Raw genomic sequence first — 15,311 nt, 5'->3', positions numbered from 1 at the left:
TGTCAGTTCTCTTCTTTCATTTATTTACTAACCCAAAGTTTTAATAACTACATGTACTCAAAACACAATGTTAGTGAATAAGAACATGTTGACATTTCAAAAATGGCCTGACTTCCCTCTTCCCCAAAGAAATGAGATTGAGCCCCTCTCCAAATTCCGCAGCCATCTCTATACAATTTCCCATCATTTTATTTTCCCATAAGTAATCTCCATGTAACAGAGGTATTAAACAACACAAAAATTCTATGCTTTGCTCAAATTTAGTCTAGTACAATTAAAGCCATAATAAGATTTGAAGCAACTTTTCTATCACTTTTAAAAATGAAAAAGAAAAGTAAAAAATGATGGCAATGAGTGAGCAAAAAACTAAACGTCGCTGGGGACAGAGATGTAGGAGATGCTGTTGGGAACGATACCCAAACAGGAAGGGCTCAGCAGCTACAGAGTCTAGCTGGGTGAACACTTAAAAACAGCAGCTCTCAGGAGTGTCCTCCTCCTCCTGGCCCCAGGAGGTCCAGGGGCAATGACAACTGAAGCAGCTCAAAACTAAGCCACACTTCAAACAACAGGCAGCGCCATTCAACGCATGGTCCAAGGACCCGCACCACTCAAAGTTGGTAAGTCCACACACTGTTACTATTCCACACATGAGAGTGGGCTTTTACAAGTTTTTGTAGTGATTTGGTAACATTTTCTCTGTTGAAACTAAAACAAAAAAATTAGAGATTGAATTTTCTGTCTTCTTTTGTTTCACTTTTCTGGTATGGGTCAGCACCAGATCTGGGGAAGGGGGAACCCGGTGCTGGGCAGCGGCAGGTTTGGGAAATGCTGCTCTAGGGCGCCCCCTCCAGCGGCCTTCCTGGGGCAGCATCTGACCTTTTCGCTGTAAGAGAAGGGCCCTACCAGGGAAAAAGGGACGGCCCTGAGAAGCAGCTATCTATTGTCCAGCTATCTATTGTCCAGCTCATGACAGAGGGCAGAGTATCCCAGGAAGGACTAAATGCAGGGAAAATTACAGGGAGGAAAGGATTTCAAATGGTGAACGGGACAATGAAATCAACAGGACAAGTAATTAAGCGGAAAAATATCAAGCGAGGATAAAAACTACAGAGAAGAATGAACTCCATGCCACTAGATTGCCACCAAGGAATGAGGTGGTTTTGGTTTTGTTTTCCTCAGAGAGAAATGAATGCCAACCCTCTGAAATAGTACCAGCAACCTCCACTCAGGTCTTCAGTAGGAGAATACCTGGGCGCGCCAGGAGACGGGTCCTCACCCCATGAGCGAGCCGTGTGGCTTCTACTCTCGGGGCAGGAGGAGGTCACACACGGATGCAGTGAGTTAATGGGTGCATTTGGAGCACATGTTCCAAGGGGATGAAGAACTAGGGGAGAGGAATCAAACCAGGGACCACATCCCCTATCTGATGAGTCACTTAGGAACAAACTGATATAATCAAACCCTCAGAACATACGGGGTATGGCAAACATGGGTTTATACTTGTGAATATATGAAACATTTTATTCTTATATCATTATTCATTAATTATTGTTATTACTTCCCATACAAACTGTAAACCTATTTCTGCCCTACCCTGTATATCTTTAGTCATAACAAAGAATGAGTAAAAATCTAAAAAAAATCAATAGGTTAGGAATATTTTCATCCCTTCTTCTCTCATGCATTAAAAAAAAAAAGCCTTGTAGATACAGTCAGAAGGATCACGGTGGGGTAGGCGGCATGAGATACACCAGCTACACGAACACTGTACGTCATGGCTGTACGTCAAAGGACATAGTTTCTAACTCACTTTGTTTCCATATCTATGGGCCAACTTGGAAACAAACAAGAAGCGGTACTGCTTCTAAGACTTAATACTGTTTCGTAAGGAACAACTGGTCAGTGACAGAAAAGGGGCAAAAACTTCCCCTAAGACACTAATGTCCTCTTAAAATTCCTAGTGGGAAGAAAAAAAAAGAGTTCTGAACAGCCAAAAATATCACAAATTTCTGAGGAAATATAGGTAAGAACCCATATCCAGAGGTTCAGATAAATGATCTAGAAAGGTATGGGAACCTCTAAATAATGAAACACTGCCTATCTACAATAGAGAGTAACACTTTTAATGAAACGTAGTGTGAGCTGCAATTATTGAAGGAAAGAAGAGCATGAGGGGAAGGTGCAGAAACAGGAGCTGGATCTCAGAGAGCCTCAGGAAACAAGCCCACTCGGTCTGGCTTTTTTTAAGAATATGATTTAAAGTTGCTAAGAGAGTAAATCTTAAAAGTTCCCACATACACACATACAAAAAGGTAAACCTTAAAAGTTCTCGCACATACACAAGAAGGTAACTATGTGAGGTGATGAGGGTGGTAATTAACCTTGCTGTGGCGAGCATGTTATGATACATACATATATCAAATCCTCACACCGTACACCTTAAACTTACACAAGGTCATATGTCAATTACATCTCAATAAAGCCACGGGTATCAACCAGTGTTCACGCTCACAGGTCACTCTGGTGTCTCTGAAAAGGGCTTGTAGTACATAGCATGAGGGGAGAGGGAGAGACCAGTTAGATACACTACAAATAGAACACAAGGGAGACCCCGGTTGGTGGCTTTGACTGGAGGCTCCACGTGGACACAATGAAAAGGAAGAAACAACCTGGCATGAGCTATTCTAGGTAGGACTGAGAAGAACAGAAAATGGATTTCATGTGGAAGATACAGGGGATGAAAAAAAATCACGGATGAGTCTTACTCTTCCAGTTTAAGAAATTCAGGGGACTGGTGGCCCTATTTATTGAGACAACAAAATCTGGATAGGAGGGTAAAGAGAAAAATCAAACTGGGATGGTTCCAGAGTATTATGACCTGAATGGCAAATTCAGCAGGTTGCCTTACAAAGCAGCAAGCCCTCCGTCATGTCAGAAGAGGGAGTCTGGCTATTCCTCGAGACCACACTAGGTGGTCTATACCAAAATCACTTCCAACTATATGTGACTATGCTTTCTGTTGTACGTTAGATTCTTACATGCCAGTCTTCCCTCCAACTCTGCCCATCCAGAGCCTCGAACCTGCTCAACCTTGCAAAGACAGGGCACTCTGTCTCCAGAAGGGAGCTGGACATGCTTATCTAAGAGAAGAGGTATTATTCCTAAAGAAAGTGGAGGAAGGAATAGGTGTAGAAGGAAAAACCATTCCAAAGCAGGGAGTGAGACTTTAAAGGCACAAATCTTACTAAGGGCTCGTGAACAAAACAGATCCAGTCAGCTGACTGAAACATGCATGGGGGATCATTAGGAAGTCGAGGTCATTAATCTGATAACTAACTAGCCAAGAAAGCGGGAACATTTAAATCCCACTTTGGCAACCTGGCATAAATGAGCAATTATCACAGTCTTAGCTATAACACAAGAACATGTTGTAAATAAGTCTCAGGGATGTCCTGTACAGCACAGGGAATAGAGTCAATAATTAACTCTGTACAGTGACGGGTGGTGACTCGCCACACCGAGGTGATCCCATCACAGGGTATGTAAAAGGTAGAATAACTATGATGTCAAACCAATATACCATAGTATGTCAACCATACTTTAATTTTAAAAAAGAACATTTTACAGACAAAACGGTTACAAAAATACCATCTCCCTCACCATCCTCCTCCCCTTCCATGGGCTCATCAGTTCCATCAAAGACGCCCACTGCCAACAGCACATTTAACCCGTCAAGTTTGGGCTCAGGGAAAGCAGCTCTCTATCTTTTACAGGTAGCTGAGCGCCATGTGTTAAAATCATGTTCTCACTCAAGCACAAGAGAAAAAGCCTAATCCCTCTATTTGGGGGGTTTGTTTTATAGGGAGGTTGCCAGTCCATCTAAAAATATACACAAAAATCTCAATTCTTTAGGCTTCAGAAGAAAAATTCTCTGGCATGAAATACCACGTTTTCCTGGTGCCTTCCGTCTCTTTTTAGCAGAGAGAAGCTGAGGTCGCGGCTTCCCAAAGCCTTGATAATTGGGCATTCCCTAGGTCAGTGGCCGGGGACCTCAGCAGCCTACCACAAAGGATCCCTCAATGACCCCTCGCAGCTTCAAGCTGATGAGCAGAACATGCCCTCTTTGCTACAGTCATTCTGCGCAGCCTTTACCTTCCAGGGATGGTCTTACCTGTTTTTCCTGCTCCACTTTCCCCGGTAATGAGAATGCACTGGTCTTTATCTTGATCTCGCAGGGATCGGTATGCTTCATCTGACAGGGCAAAGCTGCAGGGGACAACGGGAAGTCCTTAGAATAAGCTCACTATTATGTGTTTATCAAATGTAACTACAGGCCCCTTAAAGGGCCACTGAGGCGCTTTAGATAGAAAGCTGAGCCAACACATTTTATTTCCTTCAAATTCTTAAGGTAAGTGAATAAACCATCCATCCTTTGGGGCCCATGTCACCTTCCTTCCATACATTCTCACTGAACCAAAACAGTACAGATTTACTGTACTCCAAATAAAGCTATGCTGCACTTAACACACATGCTATATTTATTATGGCTCAATTTACTAAAACGTGGGCGACTCAGAAAACCAAGGAGGAAAATGTTATATCACGTGTCCACAACTGGATAATATTGAGATTTTTCAGGACAATCCATTGCAGTTTCAAAATGATGAGAAAAAAAGTCTGTTCAAACATTAGAAAAATGGTATCATATACCAAATAGGTGATATTACCATCACAAAGCTAAATACAGAACTACTGCCTTCACAAATGATTGCAATTGTAAGGTCCACCTGAGGCAAATGGTACTACGGGTTACCGTGGTTCTTGTTCAATCCCAGATGCTCAAGCTTCTCACTGTGCCCTCCGATGGCAAAGTAAGGAAGGCCTATCAAGTAAGGCCAGGCCAGGCCCTGTGTTGACCCTCCCCTCTTCAAAATTTACTAATAGGATGACTTTTGCTCTCTCCAGCTTAACTGAAAAATAATTTTGTCAAGATGATCATGTATTTAATTAGGGAAAGTTCCTCTTCTACTTTATTTATGGGCAAGTACTTTCTGAGAGTCTACCTAGTGTCGAGAACATGCTGGCAATGGAAAGAGAATTAGACTCATGCCCTCCTTCCGGCGTTCTCAGGCAAACGCAGGAAAGAGAGATACAGAGAGAAATCGGCAACCAGCAAGATAAAAGCGATGATAAAGATTGTGTGCAAAATACTGCAGAACCAGACAGGAACCTCAAGCATCCTAGGAGGAGGAAAACAGTCCTAAAGAATTCATTTGCAAGACAAAGGGCTTTCAGGTGAAAACAAAGGTTAAATTCAGAGCAGTGGTAGGTTGCTAGAAGGCAAACATAAGTAAGGGACAGGACAGTGATGAGGTAAATGGGCAGACTCTGAGAGAGGTGATTGGGAGTCACCCCACAGGGCTGTAAGCAGGGCTGGGACCAAGGACACAGTAATCAGAGGTACCAGCTCTGCCCGCAAGCACTTCATATTTAATCATTTTTAGACATGACAGCTACTAAAAATAAATTATTATTAACTGCTGCCACAGATGATAAACTGAGGCAAAAAGTGAGGTAACACCGCCCTGTGGCACAGCGGAGCCAGAACCCACCTTGCTCCCGACCACTGGTCTACACCACCTCTGCAAATCCCAGGGCCACGGGGTGCACCCAAGACAGACCCGTGTGGAGGCAGGGGAAGGGCTGGGACACAGGAAGAGTTTAAATTTGGCCGACCAGACGACAGTGCACCTTTCAGTCAAGGACTCTTCCAACTTTCCTTCACAAAGTGTGTGGGGCCGTCAATATCGACAACTTACTGAGCACCTTCCATAGGCCAGGAGCTGAGCGAGGTGTTCTTGTATTTATAATCAGATTTATGCTTGAATCACTCTGTGAAGTCAGTGTTAGCCTCCTTAAAGGAAAATGGTCCGAGGCTGAGAGGTGACCCGAGATGCCCACATCCTCCCCTCTGGACGGTCATAACTTGCACCAGGTAATACTGTGCATCACAGCTTACAACTTCATGACCTCGAGTCGCTCACCCCGGCTGAACTTCAGTTTCTTTCTGTACAAACTGGAAAATGGAGCCACGTCCTTTAGCTTAGATGATTAAATAAAAGTGTATAAAAGTACTTTAAAAGGGATAAAGCCCTGATTAATGTCTGGAATCTTTCTGTGTTATAAGTAGCTATGCACACCTTGGACCCCCTCCCAGAGTGTAAGCTCCTCTGGGCACAGGCTTTCTTTCTGTCCACACACCTGAGAACACGAGACATCACCAATACCAAATGCTGAACAAACGAATGGGCGGATTCTCTCCAAGTGTTGCCAGAGTCACTACAGTCACGACTGCAGTGAGCTCCATGGAGTATGGTAAACAGGAAATGTTTCTTCTACGACCTTCATGCAGGGAAGGAAAGCACGGCTTAGCTTTCTCCCTCCCCTGCCCTCCCACTCCTTCCACCTCCAGACAATAGTTCAGAGATGCCACTATCATAATAATCATCACTGGCAAGAAACGCAGGAAAGCACATCAGGGCAAACACAAATGAACTTCCCGACCATACGCACCCCCCAACCTCTCCAGGTGTGGGTTAGTTCAGCCCTCTCCCGTGCTCCTAGGGACTACGATCCAGGTTACATAGTACACTATTACTAGATCCCAAATGATGCAAAACTACTTCTAACATGAATAGCCATGCGTGATTGTGTGTGTGCACACATGTATGCTCATGCAAACACAGGTTTCAGAGGACCACCGTGACCCTGCCATGGGCTTACTTCAAGTCAAAACACCGAAGCTGAACACTTAACTTTTTCTTGTCTGTCCAGAAATACTTCACTGTTTTCCCCAAACTGGGCTTGATTCATCTACTAAAGAGTATATTTCAGTATGAGGTAAACGCTAACAGAGATCTTCATTCTTTCAGGGTCCTACAGAGCCCTGATTTCAAACTGCCATAAAAATTTACCAGGTAAAGCACTCAAGCACTGGGAAAACTGGCTGGGACCACCGGCATTTGTGTAAACACCAATCTTGACTTCACTGCCTAAAGAAGTGACCAAAGGGTGGGCCCAGAGGGACGCAAGCCACCGTCCCCGTCTTGCTCGTCCTGCCCAACAACTGCAGCACGTCCCATCACCAAGGCCAACAGTCGCAACCATCAACCGAAACCACGTGCCAGTCTTCCAGACCACTCTGTAATTGCAGAACCTGAATACATCTTCAGAGAAGTTTTTACTTAGAAACAGTTGTGACCCATATGCTTTGCATTAGTTTGTGAACATGTCAGCATTGTTATTTACCACGCACAAAAATGAACAGTTTATTATCATATCATGACGATAACGTAAGGGGCGAGCATGGTTTTTATCTTACCACATCAAGAGCATGGTTTTATCCACTTCTTCTGTCCTGTGGTTGAGCTCTAAGAATAGAGACAGACTGACATCAAATGCAAGTCTCCCCGTCATTTCCAGAGCAGCTCGAGGGCTGCTCCTGGAGAGCAGAGCCAGGCTGCCCCAACACCACGTTCGCTGCACGTTTCCCAGCAGCCACGCAGATCGCTTTTCGGTCGGAGAAGTGTGGTTTGGGGCTCATCTGTTATTTTCTGTCAGGGCGGAATGTTGGGTTGCGTGTTCAAAATTATCTAGCTGGTATTTATGTTCCTCCTCCATCTTATTCTTGTTCAGAATGTTCATCTCCCCAGTGGTTCTGCTTTCGTGGCCATCAAGGGCAATCAGTGGCAGGGCTGCTTTCCCCGGACTCTGTGCCTCCACCCCACCGCTTTCCTTCTCAGTTTATTTCACCTACACCGCCAAGCAGAGAAGATGCTCTGACACCGACTACATCACCACCACCACCTAAAGCTTATGGTCTTCCACGCGTACCCTTATTTTTCAGTCTCTCTGGCTCTCCCTTGATGAGTTATAGGAGAAACCATTTGCTGAAGCAGTCTAGTCCATTCCGAGGACTTGCAGCCTGTTTTCTCCATTAGCCAAAGTGGTTAACAGAACAAATTCGGTCTTGGGAAACTTTCCTGAACATAGACAACTGTCTCTACCTTTTGATTGCATGTATTTTTCTTCAAAAGCTCTCAAAATGGTGCCCCCTTTCATTCAGTCTTCACTCCTAAAACACCACTTTCAAACACAGGGAACATCACACAGGGAAATTCTGCTGCAGAATTTAACCCTCTTAAAATAGCTCAGTCTCAAAATTCTCATCCACAATTGAGATCTACAAATGGCCACTGTTTCCATTCCCGCTCTGGTTCGGCCCTAAAAACTGGGTGTTTCTAAAACTAAGTAACAAAAAGATACGTTTTTAAAAATTCCTAACCTCCAAGTGTTCCACCAGTTTCTAACTTCACATTGAACTCAGTCATGGGCTGACATAGTCCACAAGAATGACACAGAAGAGAAGGAAAAAGAGAAAAGGAATTGTGTGGGGTAACTTTTGCAGGGTAACCTTGAGGTGCTTTCTTTGTTTGCTTGCTTGTTTGTTTTTAAGGAGAGGCACAATGTTGGCTTTCCTTATAAAATACTACTGTAGATGCATGTATATTTATCATTGTCTCATAGTCATAATTCAGAAAACATTCACCTACTTGAAAAATATTACCTTGATAATTTAGTCTTACGCCCTTCCACCAAACATTCACCCTATCATATCTTAAAGGTAAATTTCAAAAAATAAGTCTTTACAGTTATTTATTACAGAAATCTATAACTTTTTATGTTGGAAAGGTTCACTGCATCCATGTCATATGCCAATACAAACATGGTGAATTAACATATTCACAACAATGCAGTTGTCTTCCCACAGCCACAACACTGGTTAGCACCCCTACCATCCACACCTCCGAACAAGGAGAGATAAAAAACAAAAGTGAGCCTCTCTTCGAAATAAATGGCAATGGTCAAAATGAACACTATGAAGTAAAAAGGAAGAAATAGGAAACCAAACATAAAGAACAGAATTAAGGTGGATGGTGAATAGACCGAAATGGCTGCGAGGTTTCTGTTATTTTATATAAAGTGGTACAATATTAAGTCTCTACAGATCCCCAGAAGTTAAAAATGGATATTATAAAATCTAGAATAATCACTATAACAACATACAGAGCTACCAAATAAACTGAAAAATGAAAATGTAATTCTAAAAACCAAAAAAGAAATCAAATAATCCAAAAGAAGGCAGGAAAAGAGGAACAGACACACAGGAGACAAATGGAAAATAAATTATTCAATGGTAGACCTAAATTCAACCACATCAATAATTACATTAAATGCTAATAGACAAAATACCCCAATTAAAAGGCAGAGGGTGCTAGAATGGACATGCTCGCAAAACGCAATCAAATGCTGCCTGCAGGCGTCACACTTAAAAGACAGAGACATGGACAGGCTGAAGGCAGAAAAAGACACGCCATGCAGAAACAGTTGGTCAGAAAACCCGGGTTGTACTTTTCTCTCCATACATGTAAAGTCGAGGCTGTCCCTAGTGTCATCTCAGGGTAAGGAGGATGCCATGCCGTGGCATCACACAAAGCGGACTGCACGTGACACAGTATCTTTAAAATGAGCTACAATCTAACACTATTTTATCAACACTAAATTTTCTAAGTTCATACACATTCTTCTATCCTAAACATAAGTAGCTACATTAATTTCTTTTGTCTACATAATTGAAAAGGTTTGTTTCTATTGGCTACAAAACAGAAATAATCTCATCATAAATTGACCATTTTAAGGTGACATCTGTTCTGCAGTGACAACAGTAAAACATCAAATAAAGCTCTAAAGTCAGGTTTTAAAACAGTACGTGACCGAAAGTCACAAATGGTTATTCTCCCTTTAGAATTAGATTGGTTTTCTAAAAACAGACTCCACAGTATTTTTGTGAAATTTCATATTGTATGAGTCAGCATAATCAGTGTATACCAGGTCTCTCATTATATTCTAATGGGTTACTCAAACACATTTTTTAATCTTGACAGTCAAATGTATGTAACCACCGAGAAGACAACAACCCCATTATCTGAATGTTTTATATAAAATGGATCACATGTGTTACATTTTAAGGAACAACAGAAATCCTGTGTAATTAATTAGAATTTACAAGGCTTTTTATTTTAAAAAGTCACAAGCTAGCTGCCAATTATAATCCAATACAAACAGCAGAGAGCCCTTAAGGGGTAATCTTCTTTCAAGATTTTAAAAATTTTGTTTATAATCCGTCTGTGATGAAGAAGTCTTGGGGCACACCCAAATTCTTCCAACCCCATGGGCCTGATCATTATCAAAACCCTACTGGCGTTCCTCAAGGCTACCCGGTCCAGGGCCAGCTGGCTGAGAGTCCCCAGACTCGGTACATGCCCTCCTCCTGGAGACTAATAGAAAGATGGACTGGGCCAAAGGGTGGCTCTTTTTCAAAGGTAGATTGCAAAAGCCAGGTAAAGAGACATGCATCAGGAAGTAGATAAGAGGCTTAGAAAGACTAAATTCTGCCACGAAGGAGATATGAAAGAGATAAGGAGGAAACATCTGCCTTCAGGGCCTGGAAGCTGCTCTCTGGAATTTAGTAGCACTTCTGTGCTGCTGAGAACTTCCTTCTGCAATGGTGCCCTGAGCACAAGTCACAGCAGGGGGAAAGCCCGCCACAGGGCGCAGCATCCTGCTTTGGGCTTGGCAAGCAGTCAAAAGCAAAGAGGCTGATTCCACTCCTTCCGTCTTTGCTGCTACAGGGTCTTATCTCACAAGTTAATAAAGTGTGAATGGTACTACTACCTTGAAATAATCCCCCAACAGTGAAAATGAAACAGTATGTGGAGGCTACAGGAGAATATCCACAAGGGCCGGGTTCCCAAGGAAATAAAATATGAGACATTGTACATGGGTTTTAAGGATGATGATTAAGAGAATCTTCCTCTAGAAGCTTAAAATCTAACAGGAAAAACACTTAAGTTTCCCCCCACCCTGTACCCAGCTCCACAATAAAGGGAACATGAGAGGTAATTAACACACCAGCAAGCAATCTCCTAAAAACATTCAGAAAAGGAAAAAACGACTTTTCCTGAGGCCGGCATGCAGTGAAAAGCTGCAAAATCTGAACCCCAGGGAATGTGCAAGGACAGAGGCAGAGACGACACAAAGAGCAAGAAGGAAATTATGTTATTTCCCCTGTCCAGAAATTAAAAAAACACACCTGATTTGGGGAAAAGAACAAAGAGATAATCAGCCTCTTAATTCAAATTCAATAAGCCCGTAAAGTATTTTTAGTATCTCTTTTAACAAAAGAATACCAACAATCATCTTTTATTACCTGACTCATAAGAATAATAATTACACCGCGTTACAGTGTTAGAGCCCTTTCTGTTCAAAGTAAATACAATTAAAACAAATTTGCAACACAATACTTTCCAATTTGGGGGTCAATATAGCTTACTTCAATTAATTTCATAGTCGGTTTTTATTAAGGGCAACTAAGTCCTGGAAACATCTATTCCCAAGAGGAGTTACTCCAAAGGCCTTTGTAATTTTCCTTATGGCTTATTTTATTCATTAAAGAAAAAAATAATTTCAAGTTCTCAAAATGTTAACTGATTTGTCAGTTACGTGTTGTTTCCTCTTAAAGCCTAAAAATGTGCCACTTTGAATGCCACTTGGGGTGTCTTCATCTTTGTCTGACTTTAAAAACACACGTTCTGATCTCAGCTACTTCACTTCCACAACCCAAATAAACTGTTCAGTTAAGGGAACCCCTGGTGTTCACAACATTCGAATGTAAACCACTTTGTATCCTCTGACTTTGACAGCCCCCAAGTGCCTGCTTGTCCACAGGACGCAATGCAGTGGGTCTCAGCTTCCCTCCAGCAGAAAGGTGAGACACAGCGATGTTCATCCACAATAGAAGACTCTGCACTGGGGGCCTTGTGTGGCATCCAAGAAGTGCGGAGAAATCTGGCAGTTGTCACAGGAGGCATTTCATGGAGATGGCATCTGAATGGGAACCCCAGGTCCCACGTTGCTTTGGTTCCTTTTTCAAAAATGCAGAGAACAGGCAGTGGGCAGCAGTAAAATGCTACCAACTTCTTCAAGTTTTGGTCTGTGCTTCCAGCCTTACAGGGCTGTGCAGTGGGTGTTTATAAAACACCCTGTACGGTGTCTGAATGAAGTAGGCGCCCAAGGATTACCAGGCTAAGCTTGCCTTATGGAATCAAGGTCGCAAATCTATTCATTTTAGAGAGTGAGATCTGCCACCATTTCATACAGTAGATGCAAAATTCAAGGAAATCAACAGATCCTAGTAAGATGCCGGATCATGAATAGAGGCAGGTATGTATGTGTCACACACACACAGACACATGCACAGACCACTGCGGATACGCCGCGGAAAGTCTGGGGTGGTACATACTACTGTGGAGGGAACAAAGTGAATGGACGAAATCATAATTAAGACTTTCTGGTTTTACCTAAATTCGTATCACAATGCTGTAAGGGAGGAAACATTTTGGAAATAATTTTAAGAGTATTCATTCATTCAACAAACATGCTGTGTGCCGGGGAGAGTGCCAACTAGAGCAAAAAACCTACCACCCCCACCCTCAGGTGCTCAGTGTAGAGAAATCATTTACTATCTAACTAGACAGTAAGTTAGTCATTTGAGGACAAGTCACTTGGTCTATGGAGCTTCCCAAAAACTAAAAAGCAACAAAATAACAACAACAAAAACTTTTCCCCTAAAGCATGAAAGGGATACTGGTATTTTGGGGAAACATTTTTGAATTAATATTTGCTTCCTCTCTTCCAGGCACCGAACACCTTTCGAATCCACCCCTTCTCCTCTCCATCACTGGTTTTTTTGCCTTAGACAAGTTCTTCATTTCTGACCTGAGCCCCAGTAACTCCTAATGGAGAGAGGGCCATATCCCAGCGGACACTTTCCCAAGCCGTCTTGACAGAACGCAGTCAAACCCTGGCATTTGTCATTACCAGGACGCTAATTAGGAATTGCCATTCCTGATCCTGCTCTCGTTGCAGCCAGATTTAAATTCGTGCTTTTATGTGAGTCTGTAATAAAGTTTTTTCCCCAAAACTTGTTAAAACTCAAAGCAAGTCTGAATCATTGCTATCCTCCAAAACTATGGTTCTAGGGCGCGCTCTGATCTAAGTACAATGCATTATTTTGCTGAGGCACCAGAGCAGTGTTAGAAGCACGTCTGAGGATTCCCTGGACAGTCTGGACCTAAAGGACGGGAGCCTAATGTGGCCCACAGGACCCTCCCCACCACGCGCCAGGGTTGAAGAAGAACCTATTCAAATAAGGTTTGCAAATTCAGGACAGGGACAAAGAGCAGAAACATTTCCTCTGGAATTCCAAACAAACACCAACTGATTTCTGTTACTCCACAGCCATATGTGTGTCTTAATTTTTAAAAAGAAACTCAGTGTTTGAAGGGAGATCAAAGGACTGTGAATCAGACCATCACGCAGAAGCCCCCGAAGAGAACAAGCAGGCTCCAGGCTTGGAGTGACTGACAGCCCTCTCGGACAGACCTGGTGTGGTCGAAGGATGACCACTCTTTATCTGGGTGTCTTCCAGAAGGTTCCCACTCCCACTCCCTCCCTGATCCCCAACCTAGGGAAGGAGCTTCAACAATAAGATAAGGAAGGCTCAAGATGCCAGTAGGTCTGTTCCGCACAGTATTTGGTTACTATTTTTATGTGTTCTTTTTTAAAATGTTATAATGTCTGCCTTTAAAAAGCAGCTTCAAAGTGGCCACATGAAAATGGGATGGGTAAACCACAAATACCATATGCCACTGGGCCTACAGGCTGGCTTCCCTGAAACGCTCCTCCTTCTAAAATGTGAACAGGTCACTCCTTCCTGGACAGGCTTCCCCGGCTCTCTGCTATCTTACCGTGAGGTTGGCCGAGGCTGTGAGGTAGGAGATGATGGAACAGCAGTGCTGGGAGCTCCCGTTACAGCTAGAGAAGGACTTAATGTGGACACACCAAGTGCCCTGACACTAACAAAGGGGGCAGAAACAACTCTTACAGCACACCATCACACAGAAAGCAGAGCTCCAAAGTGAACCTAAACACGGAGCGCTCAACATCTGTCTGTCTGCTTCAAGTTTCTAAGCCATGTCAATGTCTGCAAATTGACCACAAGATGAGACATTGTTGAAAATGTCTCATACACAGATCACATACATATCTGAGAGAACCATTCAGATCAGCAAGCAGGCAGTTAGCATTTATTTCCACATGCCTGCAGGGTGATAAAGACTTGACCCTTAAAGACCAAACTTGGAGAAACTAAGAAGAAAGTCCCACAACCCTCCCAGATCAGCAGGGCAGGATGGGAGGCCGGGATGAAAGCAGACCTTGCCCCAGGGCACTCTGCATACCATACCGGGTCCCTGAGAGCAGCAGTGCGGGTCTCTGTTCTTTCCCAGAATACAAGCTCAAGCAAGACAAGCTTCTATCTTCGACAAAAATCTTGAACTCAATTTCCTTTATGTAAATCCAGACTGGTTTCGGGTTACACAGAGAGGTCAAAGTCAGGCAACCCACTCACGCAGAATCCAATCGCTGAAAGCTTTGTGCCACAAATCACAAAACTAGCAAAGCCCTTCTCTCAGGAGTTGGTCCATCTCTCCTGGCTTATCTCCCTGCCCACTCACTCCCCTTCTGGCCCACTGTCCCCTCCCAACACCTTCTCTTGGAAAGCCCCCTTGGATGAATTCCCTTGTTGTAGAAGCCCCTTGCCTATATACCAATAAAATCCCATGCTTTAATTTTGAAGACTTTTTTTTTTTTTTTGCTTACAGTTTCTCTCCCTTGAGAGCAGGAATCACAACTCATCATCTTGGTGCCTGATACAGTATATGCTCAGAAAAAATTTGTGGAATGAATCCTAACACAGTCTTGTCTCCTATTCATGCAAGAAATTGACAAAAATTATGTATGACACTTTCAAAGTCTATGTTCATTTACCAACTGTTTATAAATAACCAAGTAAAGGAGAGATCAAAATAAATGTTATTTAAACATGCATATGGAAGTGCACATTCATATTTTTACAAAGAAAAAGCTCTATGGACTTAAAATACTCAAAGAAAAAAGTTAAAAGGAATAAGACTCTATGTTATCCTCTGTAGCTGGAATTCTTCATTAGGTTATTTCTAAGTATTCGGCAATTCTCCCTCAGGCTAGTCCATACAGATTCTATTTGAAGACAAAGGCAAATGATTGCCTAAACTCTTCTGCTTTAGCAAGGCAGTCAGCAGATGGTTACA

General features: G+C 42.8%; 1 protein-coding gene across 5 annotated transcripts in view; it reads right to left on the bottom strand.

Annotated features, from left to right (window-relative positions):
- Positions 1 to 15,311, bottom strand: part of MYO1B (myosin IB) — a 165,872-nt gene that overhangs the window by 83,347 nt on the left and 67,214 nt on the right. For all 5 annotated transcript variants that reach the window (XM_024563936.4, XM_053918882.1, XM_045198272.2 and 2 more), the window contains exon 4: positions 4,172 to 4,266. In XM_024563936.4, the coding sequence (XP_024419704.2) occupies positions 4,172 to 4,266 (95 nt within the window). The remainder of the gene's footprint in view (positions 1 to 4,171; positions 4,267 to 15,311) is intronic.

This window comes from Desmodus rotundus, chromosome 2 (genome assembly GCF_022682495.2).
Source record: "Desmodus rotundus isolate HL8 chromosome 2, HLdesRot8A.1, whole genome shotgun sequence".
NCBI lineage: Eukaryota > Metazoa > Chordata > Mammalia > Chiroptera > Phyllostomidae > Desmodus > Desmodus rotundus.
The sequence above is the reverse complement of the archived record's forward strand: the minus strand, read 5'-3'. Positions and strand labels throughout refer to the sequence as shown.